The 20,904-nt window shown below is 46.8% G+C and overlaps 3 protein-coding genes across 3 annotated transcripts in view; 1 reads left to right on the top strand and 2 right to left on the bottom strand.

Moving 5' to 3' along the window:
* LOC133902942 (ethylene-responsive transcription factor ERF038-like) overlaps positions 1 to 20,904 on the top strand; it is a 99,905-nt gene that overhangs the window by 10,725 nt on the left and 68,276 nt on the right. The window lies entirely within an intron of this gene.
* Positions 73 to 2,119, bottom strand: LOC133902864 (uncharacterized). Its single transcript, XM_062344184.1, has one exon. The coding sequence runs from the start codon at positions 1,826 to 1,828 to the stop codon at positions 332 to 334; it is 1,497 nt and encodes a 498-aa protein (XP_062200168.1). The 5' UTR covers positions 1,829 to 2,119; the 3' UTR covers positions 73 to 331.
* On the bottom strand, positions 16,756 to 18,553 carry LOC133904017 (homeobox-leucine zipper protein HOX1-like). The gene is made up of 4 exons (XM_062345505.1): positions 18,177 to 18,553; positions 17,681 to 18,057; positions 17,471 to 17,550; positions 16,756 to 17,359 (listed from the first exon to the last, which is right to left on the bottom strand). The coding sequence occupies exons 1-4, from the start codon at positions 18,412 to 18,414 to the stop codon at positions 17,062 to 17,064; spliced, it is 993 nt and encodes a 330-aa protein (XP_062201489.1). The 5' UTR covers positions 18,415 to 18,553; the 3' UTR covers positions 16,756 to 17,061.

Raw genomic sequence — 20,904 nt, forward strand, 5'->3', positions numbered from 1 at the left:
AGAATTCCGCAGCAATTCAGTAGCGAAAGAAGAAGAAGATGCTTTAGCAGTCGCTTGAGGAGGCAAAACAAATGCCTAATCAGCAGCCAAGAGATCGATTGCAAAAGTCGATCGATCTCTTGGCCGAAAAATACATTCATGGCTTGCAAGAACATATACACAATCCCATTCATCACCTACATGAATGTTTACAAGTGGTTCTTGGCAACTATCATAGGCAGCATCTTTATCTCTGGAGTCTGGATGACACCAACTACTTACGATCAAAAGTCAAAACGAAAACAAACACAACAGGTGGGCACGACGCCGTCGGCGATCACCGGCCGGCGAGCTACTTGCCGTGCTTGACACCGCGCGGCCCTGCGGATCTCTTTATCGACTCGATTCTCTGCCGCCTGATCTGCTCCTTGAACCTGGCGATGAACTCCTCGGCCTTCTTGTCCACCTCGTTCTCGTCCACCTCCGGCGTCGACTCCCTCGTCGACTCCCTCGTCGAGCGCCCACCGCCGCCGCCGACGTCGTCGTCGTCGTCTTCGTCATCGCTGCTCTCGGTCTCGTCCGAGGAGACTGCCACTCCGCCTAGGATAGGGTCGCTCCCTGATCTCTCGTACTGGAACCTGGGAACGGACTGGTAAGCTCTGTAGCCGTACGGCTCCTCTGATCCGTGCATGCCCAGTGCATCACGGCCAGCACCAGCGTCGTCAGGTAGTTCTTCGCTTTGGCTTTGGAAAGCTGCAGCTTCCCTTGCCCTGAACGTTCTCACAGACTTGTCAACTGAAGCCAACGAAGAGGAGGAGCCGCCGTCAAAAGAGCTTCTTGGCTTCGCCGACGAGGAGTTGCTGCTGCTGTAAGCAGAGATGCTGAAGCTGCTCGTGTTCGGCGAGTAGTGGTCTTCTCCTCGACCTCTCATGCTGTGGTCCTGCAGCTCCTCCTTGAAGCTCTTCGCCAACGCTGTCCGGCGCTCGGCCGCCGGGTGGTAACCGTGGACAAGGAACGGAGGTGGTGGTGGAGGCGGCGCCGGTGGCGGAGATGAGATGGAAGACTTGTACGGGCTCCTCCGCTTGCCGTAGTACTCCTCGCTGGCCTTGGCCAGCGTCTCCCTGGACGAGGACGAGGCGGGGGAGATCCTCTTCGGCGACGGCGACGGCGACGCGGGTCGGCCCGCATCGAGCCTCTCGGACCGCGACCGCCACGGGATCGGCGAAGGGAGCACGGTCTCGTCACCAGCGCTGGCCGCAGAGTCCTGAGAGCCTCGCCGCGGCTCGCCACCTCCCGCGTTGGCGTCCTGCGCCGGCTGAGGCTTCAACGACCGCACGGGCAACGACAGCGGCGCCTGCGCGTCCGCGGCGCGTCCGCTCCGTCCTCCGCCGCCGTTGGTTACAACGACCACAGGCTCGTCGGGCCGGTACAGAGCACTCCAAGACCGCACCTTGGCGCCGCCGCCTTCGTCCTCGCCACCGGGAGGACTGTCCGGCACTGCCTGATCGTCGTCGTCGTCGAACGGCGCGAGCGAGTCCCTGAACATCCGCGAGACGTACCTCGCGTCCGCCACCGGCTTGGCGACCTTATCTGCGGCGACAACCCCGCCGCGGCCATCATCGGCGCTGTTCTTGCGGCTGAACAGGCCGTAGGAGACAGCGATGCCGACGAACAGCAGGTGGAGCAGCTCCCACGCCTTGGCAAGGAACGCCTGTCCGGCGCCGGCGCCGGCGGCGAGCCCCTCGGGCGCCTGCGAGCGGAGGAGCGGCAGCAGCGCGACGCAGAGCGCGAGCACGGCCGCCCTGAACGGGAAGCTCTGCAGCACCGAGGCAGTCTGCTGCGCTGCCATCGATCGGCAGATGCGGCAACAAGAAAAAGGAGAGAAACACACAACGTGACGACACGCTCTTTTAAGCTTTTCTCTTTGCTGCCGCCGATCGCTTTTCTCCTCCTCTCTCCTCTGCTTCAATGTGTGTGGTGGACTCTGCAGTCTGCTCTGCTCTCGCGCCAAATAAAGTTGAGTTCTTTGCCTCGCTCGCTTTCCCCCCACTCATGCTATGCACTTATGCTGACACCTTGTGGACTGGTAGAAGGGAGATCGATCCAGGTGGTATCTTTCTTTTCTTCTGTTCGTGGTCATTCGAGAATCGAGATGGTGAGAGCATGAGAGGCGAGAGAATTGCTTAGCGGGGAAGGGAGGAATTTCGGAGTATATACCGTGCACATTTGTTAGAGCTCTGGTTTCAATAATTTTTATAGGTACTTATATTTAGATGTAAAAATTAGTAAAGTTAGAGCTGTAAGTATACGAGGATGTTTAGATGAGTTAATTTTATTTATATATTTTTTTAAAATAATTATTTTATTTTAGCTCACAAACTATAGTTCTAAGTGAAGTTGGGATATGAAAAGCTCCGTAAATGAACACTTTTATATTTGAAACTAGTTTAAATACTCAAACAGTGAATATATATTTCAGATATGAAATTTATAACTATTTTTTATACTAAACAAATTTAAATGAAAAAACATTCAATTACAAAATTGTAGATATCACAATGTATATAATCTTCATACAAAGATCGTCTCCATCCAAAATCATATAAAAACATCATAAATTTTTCTTTAAATATCGTCTGCGGGACATATGACTTATCGGCACGTAGGGTACCGACAAACTCTAGGACCCACTGTCATGTAGCATATTGGTAAGCGGAGCACCGATAGTTAAATATTTATGCAAATATTGGATTTAGGTTTTATTTTTGAAATTTTTAATAAAATAATATTATTTTTTAAAAATCCGCTTGAGATGGTAAGAGGCGAGAGAATTGCTTAGCGGGGAAGGAAGGAATTTTTGAAGTGGGAAAGGAAGATATATATAGGGTATGTTTGGTAGCGCTCTAGCTTTAATAATTTTTAAGTTAATTATCTTTAGCTCTAATAATTCATAAGCTATAGTTGTAGGTATATTGATGATATTTATGTGAGTCATATTATTTATATTTTAAACTAAAAATAGATATTTAATTTACTTTACTTTAACCTACAAACTATAAATATAAGATGAAGCTGGGATTTGTTAATTATCTTTAGCTCTAATAATTCGTAGAACTATAGTCATAGGTATATTGGTGATATTTATGTGAGTCATATTATTTATATTTTAGACTAAAAATAGATATTTAATTTACCTTACTTTAACCTGCAAACTATAAATATAAGATGAAGCTGGGATCTATACCTCTAGCTCTGCAAAATATATGGCTGCTCACACGAAGCACTTAGGGCGTGTTTGGTTACTCATACGAGGGGCATCTGGCACTGCCCGTACGTATATTCCTACAGAGAAAGTTGTTTGGTTTTCTTTCTGCATCTGTGGATATAATTATACGGCTGGCCCAACGGATATGTCCGAATCGAGCTTCTCTATAAAGTCTGGCTCGTGGATGTATTACATCTGCTATAGCGCTGCACGAACCCACTCATCAGTCTCAGTTGCAGGATCACTGTATCCGTCCATGCAGGCAACCAAACACCTTCACAAGTGTGTTTGGTTGCTCGCATACATTGTTCCAATCTGTTACAACGGATACAAATGCACACCCACAGTTTAGCCCGAAAGATGTAGGAGCTTGTATCTGCTCATACAGATATACTCATTTATCAATATCACAGAATCATCTTTATACGAGCAACTAATCACAATATCAATTCTTACATCCCTTATACGATATCATATTCGATCAACCAAACATAAATTCAACTCAAACTGTTCAGACATAGACCATCAATCAAACCCTCTTTTTTTTAATAAATATAACTTAATTCCGTCTATGTATATATATGTACAGGCCATCGGAACAGATCACATGTGGCGAACCCATCACAACCTAACCTAAGCACTCCAATACACAACGAGAATCATGTTCCGGTGACACCCTCTACTTGCCAAGTCACCATGGATAAAAGTCTGCACATGCTGCATGCATAGTGGTGGTCAGTGGGAACAGTGGATAGACGATCGCAAGAGGACAAGCTCCAGATCAGAGGGATGCGGTCGACGTGATGTGGTTGGAACGGAGAGATTCCTCCCCCCTTTTGGGTCGCGCACGCGATAGCTAGAGAGCTTTTCTCTCAATGTTGCGTGCATGCGAGGCTGCGAGGTAGACGCATGCATCGATCGATGCCGCCGTTTAGAAAAAAGAACTCCTCTTCTCGCCCAACACTTTTCCCACGCACTTCGATCGATCTCGTTGTGGGGAGAATGAGATGCTCTTCTTCTGTTACACTCTGTACCTCTAGTGCATGACATGAGCATCTTCTCCTTTTTTACCCAATGGTTTGAACTCAGATTATTCTCGTCGACCAAGTCCCGAGCACACCATCTTTGATCACCTCATCAGCTAGTTTATTCCTCCGCGAATACCAAAGGAGACTCGCAATATTTGGCATGTCATACACTGCAGCACCTCTCGTTGAACAGGAGCTACTCTTGGTAATAAAAGTTTGTTTGGCAGAGCTTTCAGAACAACTTTCTAGCTAAAATTAGGAGAGCTCTATCAAATAACAGCTTTCAGTTTTTAGTTCACTTAGTAAAATATGTGAGAGTGATTTTCTGAAATGAACTAGAAGCTGAAGAGCTGAAAAAAGCAGATTCCCCTGATTCACTCTCCGTATAGAATCATTTTCTCTATATATTTTATTTTAAAAAATCATTAGATAATCATTTTCAGTCATAAAATCATTTCCTTCAGAGAATCAATTCTCACATAAAATTTAGATCAGAAAGAGCTCTACTAAACACACCCTGACACGATCGGTTTGGGTTTCATCTGCATGCAGAGTCACCCTACTGAAAATGAATGAACTCTGGAAAAACATCTCAGCTGAGTAAACCAGTCGTATAGCTCATGTTTCTAGCAGTGCTATTTAGGCTGGACCTTTTGGTCACATATCGCATCAGAATCAGATGTGCCACGAAGTGGGCACCATCAGAGCAGACAGAAGCTTATCCTAACTGCATAAACAAACAGCAGGATTTGGTTAACTAATCGATCTCTTAAGCATGACCGTCAGAGAATCAGTCCGTGTCAGGAACACGCACGCTCGAAGAACGTAGAGTAGTAGTTATGTCTGCTTGCTCAAAAGCAGTGAGCGATTCGGAGCGACAAGATAGAGAGGGGTTTTGCCTTGTGATCATGCAGGGCCGGTCCTCAAATTTCTGTAGCTCGTAGAGAAACTAAAAATAGGATCCCATTAAATTAAAATATTAAAAACATAAGTTATAAAGATAATATTCGGTGCATTAAAAAATCTGTCTCCGATAAACACATAAAATATATTAAAAAACAATGCTCACCTCAAATATTTTCTAGAGATCACTTTAAATAATTTATTCTAAAATTTGTAAATCATCTTAAAAAAATCATACCAATTATCACGTGAAACTCAAGAATTTGTATCTTCAACCCACAATTGATGGCTTACTCGCAAAAAATATTTAGGATTTTTTCTTTTGAACACTAACCCTGGATGATGCAAAGTTTTTTAATGCAAACTGCAAAGATCCTGGAAGCCTGATGCAATAAAAAGTTGAAGTCTAATGATGAGAGAAAGAAATAAGTAGGCATTTACTTTGGTAATTATCAAGAAGAAACATGCATATACTGATATACCAAATTATCAAGCTAACAGAGGATGTGGCTTGATCACACTTTACATGACCAAATCCAGAGATCGGGTTGCTCCGTGCTCCAAGTCTCCAAACGGGTGCTTGACTGCTTGCTAGCAGCGGAGCAGGCGAGCTGCATGCAGCCTAGCAGGTAACAGCACGCCGGACCAGAGCAATTCTGCGATGGATTCTGGTAGCAACTGAGCAACGAGAATTATCTTCATCTCTTCCACTGCAAGGCGACGCCGCGAACCGGAGGAGAAGCAGAAGCTTAACCACTCGATGCGACCTGAAGGAGATGAGGAGTCGTGTCTGAGGCCCGCGACGATATCGCCAATGCCAAGCCTAAACAAGTGCTAACCTGCTTCTTTTGGGCCGACCGAAGGCCAAAGCAGCAAAGCCCATGCATAGATCACAGATGCATTGAATACAGATGCACTGCTTTGAGAGGCACTAGGTTTTAGGGAGGTTTTGGGGGCTGGGGTGGCCGTCCCGCTTGCCCCCAAGGGCCGGCCCTAGTGATTACGCAGGGCTCTTAGCTGTAAGGTGAACAATTAATTAATAAGGAGTTGCTAGTTTTTAGGCATTTGAAAAAGGTCTTTTCTTTTCAGACGACAAAGCTCAATGATAGATCCAAATCCAACAAAACTATTTTTCTCTTCTACCTCTCACTCATTGTTCATCATCTCCACCACGCACAACTAGCCATGACGACCCTGCCTACCGCCCGTCTCCTCCATCTCTAGCGGCGTCACCGCCGTCGGATCAACTCCCGCTTCCCTTAGCTCAGTAGTAGAGACATCTCTGTAGTATTGGCCTATCCAACGGTCATACACTATTCACGACCCGCGACATCCTCGCCGCCCCACCCCTGCGCTCGCCACCATCGCCGGTCCGACCTCTCTCCTGCTGCCTCCCTCTAAGCTCAGTAGTAGAGACATCTCTGTAGAACCCCGGACCCTAAACCCCTTAGCCCTAACTACGACAGTCGTCGCACATCACACTTGTTCACACATATCGTCTGAAATCTATTGAGATTTTAGAAACCTGAACTCTAGGATCGTCGTCTGACCAACACGATCAGCTGGTGTAGAGACCCACTTAAGTATAAAGAGAGGCTCCTAGGATGCTATTTTCGGTGCCTCTCCATCTCTCACCGAGTGGCTTCTTGTAGAGACCCGCTTAAGTGTCTCGACTACTCTTAAAGTGGCCACCCACTGCGGCATTGCCCAGTGCACCATCGTCCCCTGACAGTGCTCCCTTCCACCACCATGGAGCCAAACCTTTCCCTGATGCGCCACCATGGTGAGGCATGATCATCCTCAACCAGGACATGCGTGCTATTGCGGATCACCTCTGAGAGCACGCTGTCCTCCTCAGGGTCGTCAGCGACCAGTCGTCAGAGATCACAACCAACACCTTCATGGCAGCCAAGGCCCTGTAGGTCCAGCTTGGCATCCCTTAGGGCGACATGCGTGTTACACGTCATTACCTTGATGACTTCCTTGCCTTTCTACATTACCTCGACCAAGGCGGCACGGTACTGGGTGCCCACTCCATGGAGCATGAGGGCACCCTATACCATATCATCCCCTGGAGCAAGGTGAAGGAGGGCATTCACTGTACATGGTGGTACCATTATTGTGTGGTGTTTGAAAACCTGTCGCGCTTTGCCTAGGATGTCAAGGCTATAGCGGCGATTCCTGTTGCATCGATAAGATTGATTGTCGCTCCCGCCTCGTCAACAACCTCTGAGAGTGCTTTGATTTCTTCTGTCTTTGGGTCTGGGTTCGCAACTTGGATGTCATTCCCACAGAGATAACATTCACCTTCTTCCTTGAAGACAAGTGCGGTCGAGCACCTCAAGATAGGATGGGACTGGGCTCTCCTCCGCGTGGTGCACCACCAGTGGGTGTCACCCACGACTTGCTGCTGCATCTTGAGTACATGGGGGATTACTCCCCACCTGCTTCATGAATGGAGCACGAGCAGTGGCCAAGGACGCAAATACTATGACTGGGTTCCTAGAGTCGTTGATGACACAACTCTACGGTCGATGCGCTAAGGGGTGCGCTGCCATTTAGGGACTCGGCTACCTCCTTAACGTGAAGACGACAACAATGACGATCGATAGCCATGCAGTCGCAATCATGGCCAGCACTATCTAGCCTTGCTGATGGGGTGAGGTTGTCGTTCGCGCGATGTATGATGGTCAGGGCGCACGTGGCGAGGATCGCCAACGCACCCGTTCACCACGGCACTGACGCTGCCCTATCGTGAACCATGAGGTCATGCCATGCGGTAGAACTCCGTTGCGCTTCAACTGTTGTCATAACTGCCATGGCGACCGCAGTCGCAGTGGAGACTATGAGGTGGACCACAGTCGTTGGGTGGTCAAAACAGGCCTATAAGTCCAACACAAGTCTGTCAGTGCGTCCCACGCCTAGCAGAGCCAAAAGGACCCAGCCACTGACAAGTTGCAGCTAGAGGGGGTCACGGGAGAGGGCTCCCTGATCGATCCCTCCCCCATGGACATCTCCTCCCCTAACCCTGGCGAGCTACCGGCAACTGCCCTGAAGCTTGGCATCTTGCATGCTGAAGACCAGATGAACCAAAAGCAGTCAACAAAAGATGATGATCCCCTTGCTTTTCTGTTGCAGAGTGAGCTTTTTGTGATGGACCACTATCGTTGGAAGGGGATCCCATAGGACCCAATGCTAGATGAACTCCTGGCACACACTACAGTGCTTGGGGGCCCCCTTGCAAGCCTGAGGACATTTTCAGTCTGGGCCTAAAAGAAAGTGGGCTATTAGAGGGATGCCCAAGGCAAACTTTGGATGGCTCAATGGAAAATGAAAACGACCCAGTGGTTGGTTTTGTTGGTGGGCCGTTCAATTCGGTTGTGCCGCAGGAAGGCGGGTTGCAAGACGTGCCAGGGAAGGGCGACCTCTCTGGCCGCTAAAAGGATTCCTTGGACAAGGAAGGCCTGCTAGACCTCAATGATGAGACCTTCTTGGACCTGCTATTCTCCACACCGGAGCTCTCCCTCTTTACCTCGACACCAGCAATATAGAACATCCTACCACAGAAGCTAGGAACAAAGCATCACTGCAGTGCTCGTCTTGCACCAAAGCTAAGCGGTGCTCCGGTTGCGCACATGGCCGAAGAGCTTGTCGCTTGGCTCCTCGATTTATGTAGCATTGAACGACCGGCACCATATAATCCGGTGGAGGAGTACCACAACATGTACAAGGGGGCGCTGCCTGTGAAAGTCACCAAAGCTTTGAACGCCATCTGCTGCCTTGATGCTACTACAGAGCCAGTGGTTGAAGCACTAGTAAGTTTGGAGGCTAGCGATGCATAGTAGGTTCATTGCTTCTTTGTCACTTAAGTCCTCCAATGATAGGTCTTCATCTCTATAATGCAACATCAATAGCAGTAGTGTTGTTGGTTAGGCCTCCTGTTGTTTTTGTTTGGATCCTGTGTTTGGGGAGGGAACACCTAAACATCTCACTATTCTGTCATCCGATGTTTGAACTATTATGCAAAGAATGATCAATCAATTGGAATTGCCAGTTGAGATGTTTGTGGCTTAAATGAAGGTGCCAGACGTGGCACCATCCATGGAATGCTAGAATCATCATGTTGTACTATTGTTTGTCTTCGAGAAACCAAAGTTGCAAACTTCTCTCGTCAGTGGATGTATCAAATCTCAGGTGTGAGGCTGGCTAATAACATCCAATTACCTGCTGTTGATGTCAAGGGAGGTATTCTGATTCTTTGGGATGAGTCTGTAGTTGATTTAACCAACTCGATGCTTGAAGAATATTGCCTATCTGCCTCAGTCAAGCTTAAGAAAAGCAACCATGTCTTCCTCCTCTCTGTAGTATATGGTCCTTCTGATGACAGTCATAAGCAATCCCCTGCAAGAGATTTCAGGGCTCAATCCTGCAAATGGGTCACCATGGATTATCCTAGGACATTTCAATCTAATATTTGAGGCTCAAGATAAGAGCAACAATAATTTAAACAAGCAATTGGTGGGTCAGTTTCGCGTAATCCTAAACAATTGTGACCTGAGAGAAATAGTCCTACAAAATAGAAAATATATTTGGAGCAATGAAAGGGTAGTGCCAACTTTAGTCATGCTGGATCGCTTCTTCTGCAACCAAGAATGGGATATCGTCTTCTCATCGCACCTTCTGCAAGACCTCTCCTCCTCCATGTCTAATCACTGCCCCCTCCTCTTGGCTAGTGAAAATGGACCAAGATGGCCCTCATCCTTTCGCTTTGAAAACTTTTGGACACAAATTCTAGGATTTCTAGAGGTGGTTCAATCTGCATGGGATTCGCAGAAACAACATACAAATCCCATGAGAAGAGTAGAAGCCTGCCTCCGTGCGACTGCAAAGGCACTGAGGACTTGGAGCAAAATCATCATAAGTAATACACAACTCCATCTTAGCCTTGCAAATGAGGTTATCCTGAAATTAGATATTGCACAAGAGAGTAGGACTCTGACTCGGATGAACAACCTTTAACGAAAAACCTCAAACTTCAAGTGCTAGGACTTTCGGTGGTGGAAAAGGCTAGGACAAGGCAAGCTTCTGGAATTACTTGTCTGAAGGCTGGAGATTCCAACACTCGTTTTCTCAAAAAATGAACGGAAGGAGAGGGAAAAATTTCGTTCAGGCCCTATGCTAGAACGGGTCTAGATGGATTCACTGGAACTTTTTACAAGGCATGGTAGCCATCAAACTTGTCCAAATGGGCCTATTGGGCCAGCCCAGTATGGGCCCAGCTAGGCATGGCCTGACAGGTCCACTTAGTTAAATGGGTTGTATTGTGCAGGCCCACGTGCCGCGCCCTCGCCCCACGACACGACCCGTTAACCACCGTGCCGAGCACGGTGAAGGCACTCTAATAGGGTGGTTATGTATGAACAATACTGCACCAAAAGTATTGTTCACAGCTCTATTTTTCCCCTCTCATCTTCTCTGTACAAAACAATGTTCTTCTGTTACTTCAAAAATCCTAAAAAAAATTGTACGTGTTTTATAATCCATGTAAAACCCAATTTAATTGGATCCATTCAAAAAGCATGTGTATAATTTAAACTAAAATTCTCAAAAGGGCTATTTTTATAACTTTTAATAATTGTTAAGGCATCAAATAAATTTCCAAAAATCTGAAAAAAAAATTCACTAATATTCTTCTTATGTGATGGACTAATTTTTAAAATTATTTTTAGCCCTAGGTTATATGTGAGTTACTTTGTAATACTCTATTTATATGTATTTTTATCATTTCATGTGATATTCTTCTTTTTATTCAATTTAAATTCAAATATATACACCCCTTGACTGCGCCAGAAGTATTGTTCATAACTCTATTTTCCCCTCCCATCTTCTCTCTGACTTGAGATATTGAAGTACTAGTTAGTTCCATTTATTTCTCATTTGCATCAAGATTTAACATTACATTGCATGTTACATCCGGGAAGCTTTGCATCCTAGCCATCATCTAGACCATACAAAGTATAAGCACAAACACCATTATCTTAAGGTGGTTCAAACTCTTTTCCATTTCATTCATCTTCATGGGCACTTTCTTCAGAGCAGCCAGTTACAACCTCATGTTATGTAAAGATTCTACTTTGTACCATACATCTGCATTCTGGTTCATCACTTTCTCAACAGTGTGGCTTCTGTTGTCCTCCAACACATCCTCCCACATGAAAATGTTGCATTTCTACAACTCATGGAAAAAACAATAATAACCTTCAAAATCCAACTGATGTTGCACATAGAAACAAAACTCACGCTAGCATAGCATCTGAGGAACACCCTATCATAGTTGACTGGAGTTCTAGCCCTCCATCTTGCATATTTGCTCTTGCTCTTGCAATCGCAACACAATCTGGACAAGCCCAAATACGTAGAGCCCTTGCATCCGCTGGAAGCACTCGTCTCTACCATTCTCTCTCTCTCTCTGTCGCTTCTCTTCTGTTTTGCAAGCATGTTCCCATCATCGGTTGGCTATTTATAGTCATACAAGGGTAAAATAGTCCAGTTTCTAGTCAAACTCTCTGACTTGATGCCATGAACTGTCCATTGCAAAGTAGGCCCAAGTCGATGGCTTCAATAAAAAAAAGCAAGGGTACTGACGCTTTTGGCCCATAAAAGAAACTAGAAGAATTAGGGAAATGAGTTCAAATGGAAGATAAAAATCGTTTGCTAAAGCAATCTCAATTTGTTGAACGTTTATTATGAGACTATGTTCTACTATTTGGTTTGATCTTGTAGTCCAAAGAATTTCATACCATGACATATATGGGATAGTAGTCATTACTAGAAAAGGAATAGTTATACAAACGAGTGAAGTAAACCCATCTCCAATAGTCCAATAATTCTTATCTTTAGACCACTCTGAGATGTTTACAAATGAGTGAAGTAAACCTATATCCAATAGCAACCTTCCTGTGGAATTAGGTGCTTGAGTCTATAAAAGCAAATGCATGTGTTGAGGTAGCTCTCAAAAGACAGAGGCAGCTGGTACTTATTACTACCGTTTTCCAGCAAATGAACCCTTGAATTGTTATTTTATACATAAAGCTCTATCGTGTGATCACTTCGTATCTGAAGCCTTAGTCCAGATAGATGTGTTGACATTTAATTTATGATTAAAGCTTTATCGTGTGGTTACTTTCGTGTCTAAAGCCTGAGTCAGGACAGATATATTGTCATTTCATGGTTAAAGCTTAGTCGTATGGACACTTCGTGTTTAAAGCCTGATGCACTATAGAGTGTATTCATTTCATGTCTAAAGCTTTGTCGTGTGGTCACTTCGTGTCTAAAGTGTGAGTTACAACAGAGATGCTCTACTGGTAGTAGGGTATTGTCATTATATGCTTAAAGCTAAGTTGTGTGGCCAGCTGCTCTGTGACGCATCTGGTCAGTGGAGAACGTAATAGCCAAATTCACAAAATTGAAATAATTTTAGAAATTAGTTCATCACATAAGAAGAATATTAGTGGATTTTATCAGGTTTTTGGAGCAATAGAAGTTCTCTGTTTTGTACAGATAAGATGGGAGGAAAAAATAGATGTATAAATAGTACTTTTAGCGTAGTCAAGGGGTGTATATATTTGAATTAAAATTGAATAAAAAGAAGAATATCACATGAAATAATAAAAGCATATAAATAGAACATTACAAAGGAACTCACTTTTTTACCATATAACCTAAGGATGAAAATAATTTTAGAAATTAGTCTATCACATAAGAAGAATATTAGTGAATTTTTCTAGTTTTTGAAAAATTATTTGAGACCCTAGCAATTGTTAAAAGTTATAAAATTAGTTATTTTTGAGAATTTTAGTTTAAATTCTACACAGGCTTGTGGTGAATCTAATTAAAATAGGTTACGCATAGATTATGAAATACGTATAAAAAGTTCTAGAATTTTTGAAGCAACATAATACCACTGTTTTCGTATAGAAAAGATGAGAGAAGAAAAATAGAGCTATGAATAGTATTTCTAGTGCAATATTGTTCACATAGGGGAAAGTCTCATCAGAAGATGGTAAGGCGCTGCTATGGTACCATTGATGCTTACCGCCCTCTCAAGTGGTAGTAAGGGACTGAGAGGATGATAATGTCTATTCTTATAAATCTTTTCATCAGGGATCTATTTGTTTAAATGTTAATGTTAGAAAATATAAAACTAAAAAAACTCCGCAACAGCAGGCCTGCAAGGCACGCGTGCCAGGCCCGACGCGCACGCGGCCCTGCCCACATGCTGCTGCTGCGGTGCTACCGGGAGGCCATACCCATGTGGGAGTAAGCTACGTCTCCTGCACTTAAAGCTGGCCTAGTGGACTGGCCAAATGGGCTGGCACGAGAGGCACGGTAGTTTCGGGCCGGCACGATAAGCCGGACGCCTAGGCTGAGGCCTCGGCATGGCACGGCTAAGGTGCCGGCTGCGGTGGTAGTGTCGGCGCAGCGGCGCCGCCGGTGCTGACGGCGTCCTGGGAGCCGAAGAAAGAGCACGTTGGTGGGGAAGCTGGGGGACTCCGGATCGGCCTCCGGTGACCGCACTGCCGACACCTCCTCGCCGACCACCGCGCACCGGCAGAGCGGGCAGGTGGAGTGCGAGCGCAGCCGCATGTCGACGCACTCGACGAGGAACGCGTGGCCGCACCGCGGCAGCACGCGCGCGGCCTCCCCCGCGGCGAGCTCCGTGTACGTGTATCTGCATGCATGCGTCCTTGAGAAGAAGCAAAAACCGTAGCATATGCTGCCGCTACGCCTGAGGACCAATTCGAACATTGTCAGAAACCACCACCTGAAGAACCGAGGCTGTTGTCCGGTGTGCCTCCGCGTCACAAACAACAGCCTGCACAATGCAGAAAGTTCAGAAGAACACATAGCACTGTTAGGCTTTTGCAAGCAGCTGGCAACGCAAGCTCCAGGGCTCCAGGCCATTGCATGGCTCTCTGGCAACGAGGTAACAAATATAAGGGAAAATCCAAAATATTAATAAAGCTTATTATTTAGTTCCAGTTACATGTCTTTCATATATATTTTTCAATTTTTTCTGATTCTTTGAATTTTTTTCCTGATTGGTTTTGATTCCCCACCCCCTTCCCCAAATATTTCGTGTCTAAATGGGCTAACCGTGCCTCAAGGGTTAACTTGTCATGTATTTAGTGGTTAACTTGTTGCTGTTGGAGTTTCAAATATTAATAAACCGTTGCTATGTAAATCAAAATTGGGCGTGTATGATTACACTGACAATTTTTTGTCGGTTTCATTCACTTTGCTTGAAGTGCAATGAGAGAATGGTGTGACCTTACAAGTTCCTCTGCAATTTTCTGAAACTCTAACAACGACAAGTTAACCACTAAAAAGGCTACATACGTACCTCGTTTTATGTTTGAATCACTGAGGAATTGGCATTATGCAAAGCAAGAAATTTATGAAAAATCCCTTCCTTTGGATCCGCCTTCATGTGGTTTCGGAGCTGTTAACACTACACTCCCCACGCCTTCAAACAATCTCAGAACTCTGAAAAATACCCTGAACACAGAAGTTTCAATCCAAAATTTTCTCAAACGTTCGTTCAATCTAGTCTGAATCTGAGTACTCTGAACATAACAATTTAGTCTGAATTTCCTGAAGACAAACTAACAAGGAGGGGAAGAGAGGTTGGTGGTCAACAACTCAACATCCCTGCAAAACTGCAGCTTCCTTCAAGTGTCACCGAATACTAGAGCAGTGACCAGTTTACATCGACGACAAGCAATAACGATTGTTCAGAGTATCGCACCAAAATCAGGCCACATGCTAGCCAGCATGAATCTTCAAACGGGATGACTTATGGCATTAGAACATGAAGCTTCAGAATCGGAGTCGGTCAACACCTAACTTTATCATCTGCAGTGAACAGTAACGTGGAGTTGTGGACTGCACTTGATAATTCCCGCAATAACAGTGTGGCGTCAACCTAGTTTTTTTCTGCTCTGCCTGAACTGTGCTCCAGAAAAGCCTGTAAAGAAGAAAGAGAGATTAAGAAATTAAGAAGGCAGAAATTGTCCCTGTATACTATTATAATTCAGTATACCACCAGCCTGCAGCCTTTCAGCTAGGAACTTTTGTGCAGGGAAATTAAGCAGGGACTTTGTGCAGGAAACACATAACACAATGATTACCAAACACATAACACAGCACAACTGAATTAGTAAACTACTGCTCCTACTATCATTAGCCATTCAGCTTTGAAAACTTCAGCTAGAAAAGGTTCAGCAAAGAGAGCTCAAAAGCAGGGAGGGAGCAAGGTGTCCCGGGGCCAGCATTTTCTAATCAGAATTCAGAGGCCAGACCATATCCATCAGCTTTGCTTGCATGCAGCTTTCAACCCCATCATCTCTCTCTCATCTCACTTGATTCAGATCAATCATGCGTCATCACTCACACGCATCCCTGCCTGCCTCGGCGATGGCACATGATCAGGGCACGGCGGGGCAGGTGATTGGATACGCGTGTGCATGAGTGCTTTGTAACTTTTTTTAGTGACCATGAGCACATGGAATGTTGGGTGATTACTGATTGCTGATTAGATTAGTCCATCAGGGGCTAGTGAGAAGGCGCACGCCCGAATCTAGGGAAAATTGCGTTGCCTCACTGACGCATAATCATGCAAGCACACCTGTACCTACTTCTACTACTAAGCTGAGTAGTTTAATAGCAGTGGTTGTACGAGTGCTGGAACTAGCACTAAACTTTGTTTTCTGCATAATTCATGTGCAATCATACCCTGTTTGGTGCAAAAGAATCCTACTGGAATCAAAGACATTTCCTACCTACAATTTTTTACGTGGAATTCATGCAGTGAGTCCAGAGTGACAATACATACGACAAAGCAGAGTGAGGTCCAGGAGTTTTCCTTTTGAAACTAAGATCTCATCTCGTCAAAAAAGAATAAAGAAACTAAGAACTCAGTGATCCCATCTTGACAATACGGAGAAAATCAGAGAACATGATCGCTGAAATTTGACCAAAAGTTTCTGAAAGCTTTGCCTGCCGGCCCATTTCAGACGGCGCAATCCGACTGCCTGTCTGTTTATTCAAGGGCAGATGTGAATTTTGCCGCGCTGCGTGCGTGTGACCGGAACCAGTGAATTCAGCCTCTTCTGTTCTTGGGGATGACATCAACCTTCCAAGTTCCACCTCCGTTCTTGTTGGGTTCTTTTTTTCTGGAGCTGTTGTCAAGAATGCTTCAACGATAAGAACATGGGAAAGAAAAGAGGCATATTAGCGTCAGACTTCGATACTACACAAACCCAATTTCTGACTAATAATAATGAGCCTCAATCCCTCTGACATTTTTTTTAGAACATAAACATCGTTCTAACCCAATGATTGACTAGATGTTGGAATTCCGACTGGTTGTAGAGTTTTTAATAAAAAAAAAACGAAATGATTGTAGACTTGAGAATGCCCTCTTTAAGCAATGTGCTTGAACTTGAGCAAGCATCAGAAACGAGCAAAACATATCAACAACCCACATCTACAGACAGATAAATCAAGCATATGAGCACGTATGCCAAGTACAAAAATCCATTGCATCACTTATGAGTACAAGAAACAAGACATCATCTATTTTGAGCCGAATAAACAGTGCCAAAAAAATCAAGATTATAGAACTAAACTGCTGGTATAAACAAAAGAGAAGAGAAACCAAACCCTGATTAGTAATTAGCAAGCACATCTCATGCCGTATTAGTGACTAACCAAACCACCAACCCAGCTATGGCTATTACTGCAACCCATCCGTGTCTATTTTCTTTTTTCCGAATCACACGCTCTGAATTCGAGTCGAATTCCGACACTGTGTGAGCGTCCAAGTCATGACCTCCGGGCCGGGCCGTCGACGAACATGGGCCGCATGGGGAGGGGGCCCCAGGGCCTGGTGGGCGCGGAGCGAGCCGCGCGGCCAACCTCGTCGGCGGAGGCGAGGCGCTCGCAGGAGGGGCACATGGTGAGCGTGGTGGGCGGCAGCGCGCGCGCGTAGTGGTGCGGCGCGACGAGCTTGAGGGCGCGCAGCTCCGCCACCTCCCGCTGCAGCCGCCGGTTCTCCTCCGTCAGGGACTCGCAGCAGCGCTTCAGGAACTCGCAGTCCACCTCTGTCTGCTTCAGCTTCGTCCTGAATAATTTGATTAAATTGATTAGCAAACAACCTTTGGCCTGAAAAGGTTGATTAAAGAGAAGAAATTGTCAGGTTAATGATGGTTAAAGAATTCGATTATTTATTCACCTGGCTCTGCGATTCTGGAACCAGACCTCGACCTGACGTGGCTTCAGGTTCAGCTGCTTCGCCAGCGCCGCCTTCTGCTTCTGAGCAAGAGACGATACAAGAAAAAAGATCAGATTTTTTTTGTTGAGATTTTTGCGTTGCATACACTCGATTAATTCGATGTTGGAATTCTGAATGATTAGGAGTTGACAGTTGAGTGATTGTACGTACGGGGTTGAGGGTGCTGTGCTCCTTGAAGCTCTCCTCGAGGACGGCGGCCTGGTCCTTGGATAGCCGGAGCTTCTTGCGCGACCCGCCGCCGGCGCCGCTGTCCTCGTCGTCGCTGCCGCCGCAGGCCGTCGGGGTGTGGTCGCCCTCCTGGTCCCCTCCGCCGCCGCTCCTCGCCGGCGCGCCACGCTTCCCGCTGAGGCTGGACAGCGTGCTGTTGGGCGACGACGCGCCGGGCTCCTCGTCCTCGCTGCAGCTCCCCCTCCGACTCTCCCCGGCCGGCGCCCGGTTCACGTCGATCCCCCGCAGGAACGGCATCTCGTGGCTGTGGCACCCCGCTGCGGCCGCCTGCTGCTTCCTCTCTAAAGATCGATCCATCCCTGCACGCACGCACGATCTCAGTCAGAACACATCTCGATCTCAAAACGACACGCATGCATGCATGTGTCCTCCTATCCTAATATAATAGCAGTGCTCTCTGCTCTGCTCAGATGCTCACCGGAGGAGGGGGAGAAGAAGAGACCGGCGCCGACGCCGTTCCAGCACAGCGGCTGCTGCGGCGGCGGCGGCTCGGGGAGGGAGGAGACGGGCACGACGTTGAAAGCCCGCTGCTGCGGCGGCGGCTCGACGGGAGCCGCGGTGGCGATGCTCAGGCCGAGGCTGAGCCCAAGACCGAGACCGAGATGGTTGTGGTGGCCGTACTGTTCCTCGTCTCTCGCATTAGCCATCATCTCCATCGATAGTTTCTCTGAACTTGCAGGCTTCTTTCTCCGGGTGACACAAGAGGGTGCTTTGAGAGGAGACAATGGATCGATCTTGCTATGGTAATGAGGAGGAAGGGTAGAGAGGTTGCTGCTTTTAAAGAGCAGGAGAGAGAGAGATTAATAGTAGGAGGAGCTCCTTGTAAATAAAGGTGATTCTATTATTAGGGGACGGATGTGAGCTGTTAGATGGCATCTAACGGCTCACAGTCTTCAACCTCATGTCTTACGTCTTGCCTGGCTGTACTCCCGTAGCTATCTTCGGCGGTGTTCTCATCGCTGAATCCATGTCTATCACGTTAATCACTCTATTTTCGTGTTTTTTGTCACCAACTCTGCCTACCTACTGCCTGCGGCATCGACACCGTAATCGCCGCCTCGATCTAAATCCAGCATCTGGAATCATGCATCTCAAAACCCCCTATTCCCTAATTTGTTAACGGTGTATTCACACAGACGTCTGATATTTCAAAAATATAGAAAGTGTGAAATAAAAAAAAATGTAGCGTGAAGGAAATATAAAAACTACTACAATAGTAGGAGGAGCTGCGCTGAGCTGAGTACTCCATATTGCTGCGATTTTCTTCTTCAGAGTTCATAAAAAGAAGAAGAAAAAGAAAAAACATATACGGAGTACCTGCGATCACGATGAGGTGAGAGCAGGCGCGTCACCCTCGCAGCCCAATCATCAGCTGAACTTGCTCGTGGGGGTCCAGGCAGCTCCCTCCCTCCTCTTTTGACTTGTCCCCCAGTTCGGGGTTCAGTGATTGCCCATCGATCCTCCTCCTCCTCCTCCTGCTGTTACTCTTCCGGCCATGCACGCGGCTGTTCTGTCACCGTACGAACCCGGGCATCGCAATCGGGTCGTTAGCGTCTGTCGCCAAAATTCCGGTGCCGCTCGACGATGTTGTGGCTGCTGTTTGCTCCGTCACATGAACGGGATCGAGAGCCAGCGGAAAAAACGGAACCTTGACCAGGATTTCGGTGTCGCCTTAGACCAAACTGAGGCTCGTAAATCTCGTCAGAATTGCTAAAATTCTGGTGAAGCGAAGACCTTGACGATGCGTAGACATCGAGATCGACGGCCCTTGCATCACTGAGTTTGTAGTTTGAACAAACCATGGCGACGAAGAGAAAACCGAGTCCGTCGATCTGCCCGTGCGGCTGGGGTAGAGGAGCGGAGCCTGACGAGTCACGCACGGCTTCCTAGTGATCTGGATTTTTTTTTGACTTTGGCGCAATGCTTCTTTCCACAAAAGTTTGTATTTCTGCATATGCCCAGTTGGAGCTGCAATAGCCTATATGCGATAAAAAACCGCGGAAGGTGTCAATCCGTCGAATCGTCTCGGCTACTTCTGGAATGAATTTGCTGACCACCAACTTACCGGGCAGGCAGGGCATGAGCTGCCGATCAACTGCACCTTTTCTTTTTTACGCTTCCTAATCTTCAAGCGCCAAAAAATAAGATGTATCGATCGGACAATAAATAATATCGACATAGGTCAGGGGAGAAGTTGATTTGAGGGGCTCCTTCGTTGCCAGATTTAAGAGATCCTAGTAAGGGAGATTGATCTAACGGAACAACAAAGACAAGAGCGGAGCGACGAGACAGGCAGTGGAGGATGATCGATGGACTAGTGCTAAGATGAGGAGCACCGTCGAAAAAGGGTGGAAAAGGGTGGGAGGCTAGGGCAAGCACATGAGGCGTCGAAGATGCAACAAAATGTTTTTTATGCATCTCAACAATATCATCGCCCTTTCTTTCCCCATTTTGCAACTGTGGTAGATGGACTATTGTGTTGATGCTATCTTCATCGTCACCATCGCCTCAATCGTGATCGCGAATGAGTTCATGATTGGGTCTCGGCGCGGCCCACATCTGATGATTGCTCGCTCTTACAGCATCTCCTTTCTTCTACCAACACAAAAAGGAGCCATGCGTGCTTGTGCTGATCATTCCATGGCTTCGATCTCCTCCTGCCGAGACGAGCTGCATGCCGGCTTCGAGTGCTTGCTCACGCACAGAACATGCCGTAGACCTGAGCATGCAGTGCAGGTGCTGACCGCCGCAGCGAGCCAGCCGATCACACGCTTGAGCCGAGCGATGGATGAGCTCGAGCCGGCAGCCAGAGGTGCCGCATGCAGACAGCGTCACGTGGAGGCGGAGCTGGGCGGGAAAGCGGGAGGGAGACCCGGGCCGGGGGCAGGGTCACGTGGACCTCGTCGCCCCCGCCGGGAACCACGTCGGACCGGACCGTCGTGACCGTGGCGTGGGCCAACCGTCGACGAGGGAGCCACGCGCGCCTGCCATGCCCCGACAGCACCCACCTTCCCCAATCATTGGCATTCCCGCTCGCTTCCCCTCCTCGTCCACTCCAATCCACTTCAATACTCGTCCCTTTTAATTATTTTATTTATTTTTAAATACTTGTCACCATACTTTTTTTTAATATAGTCTTCAATTTT

This window comes from Phragmites australis, chromosome 21 (assembly GCF_958298935.1).
Source record: "Phragmites australis chromosome 21, lpPhrAust1.1, whole genome shotgun sequence".
Classification (NCBI taxonomy): Eukaryota; Viridiplantae; Streptophyta; class Magnoliopsida; order Poales; family Poaceae; genus Phragmites; species Phragmites australis.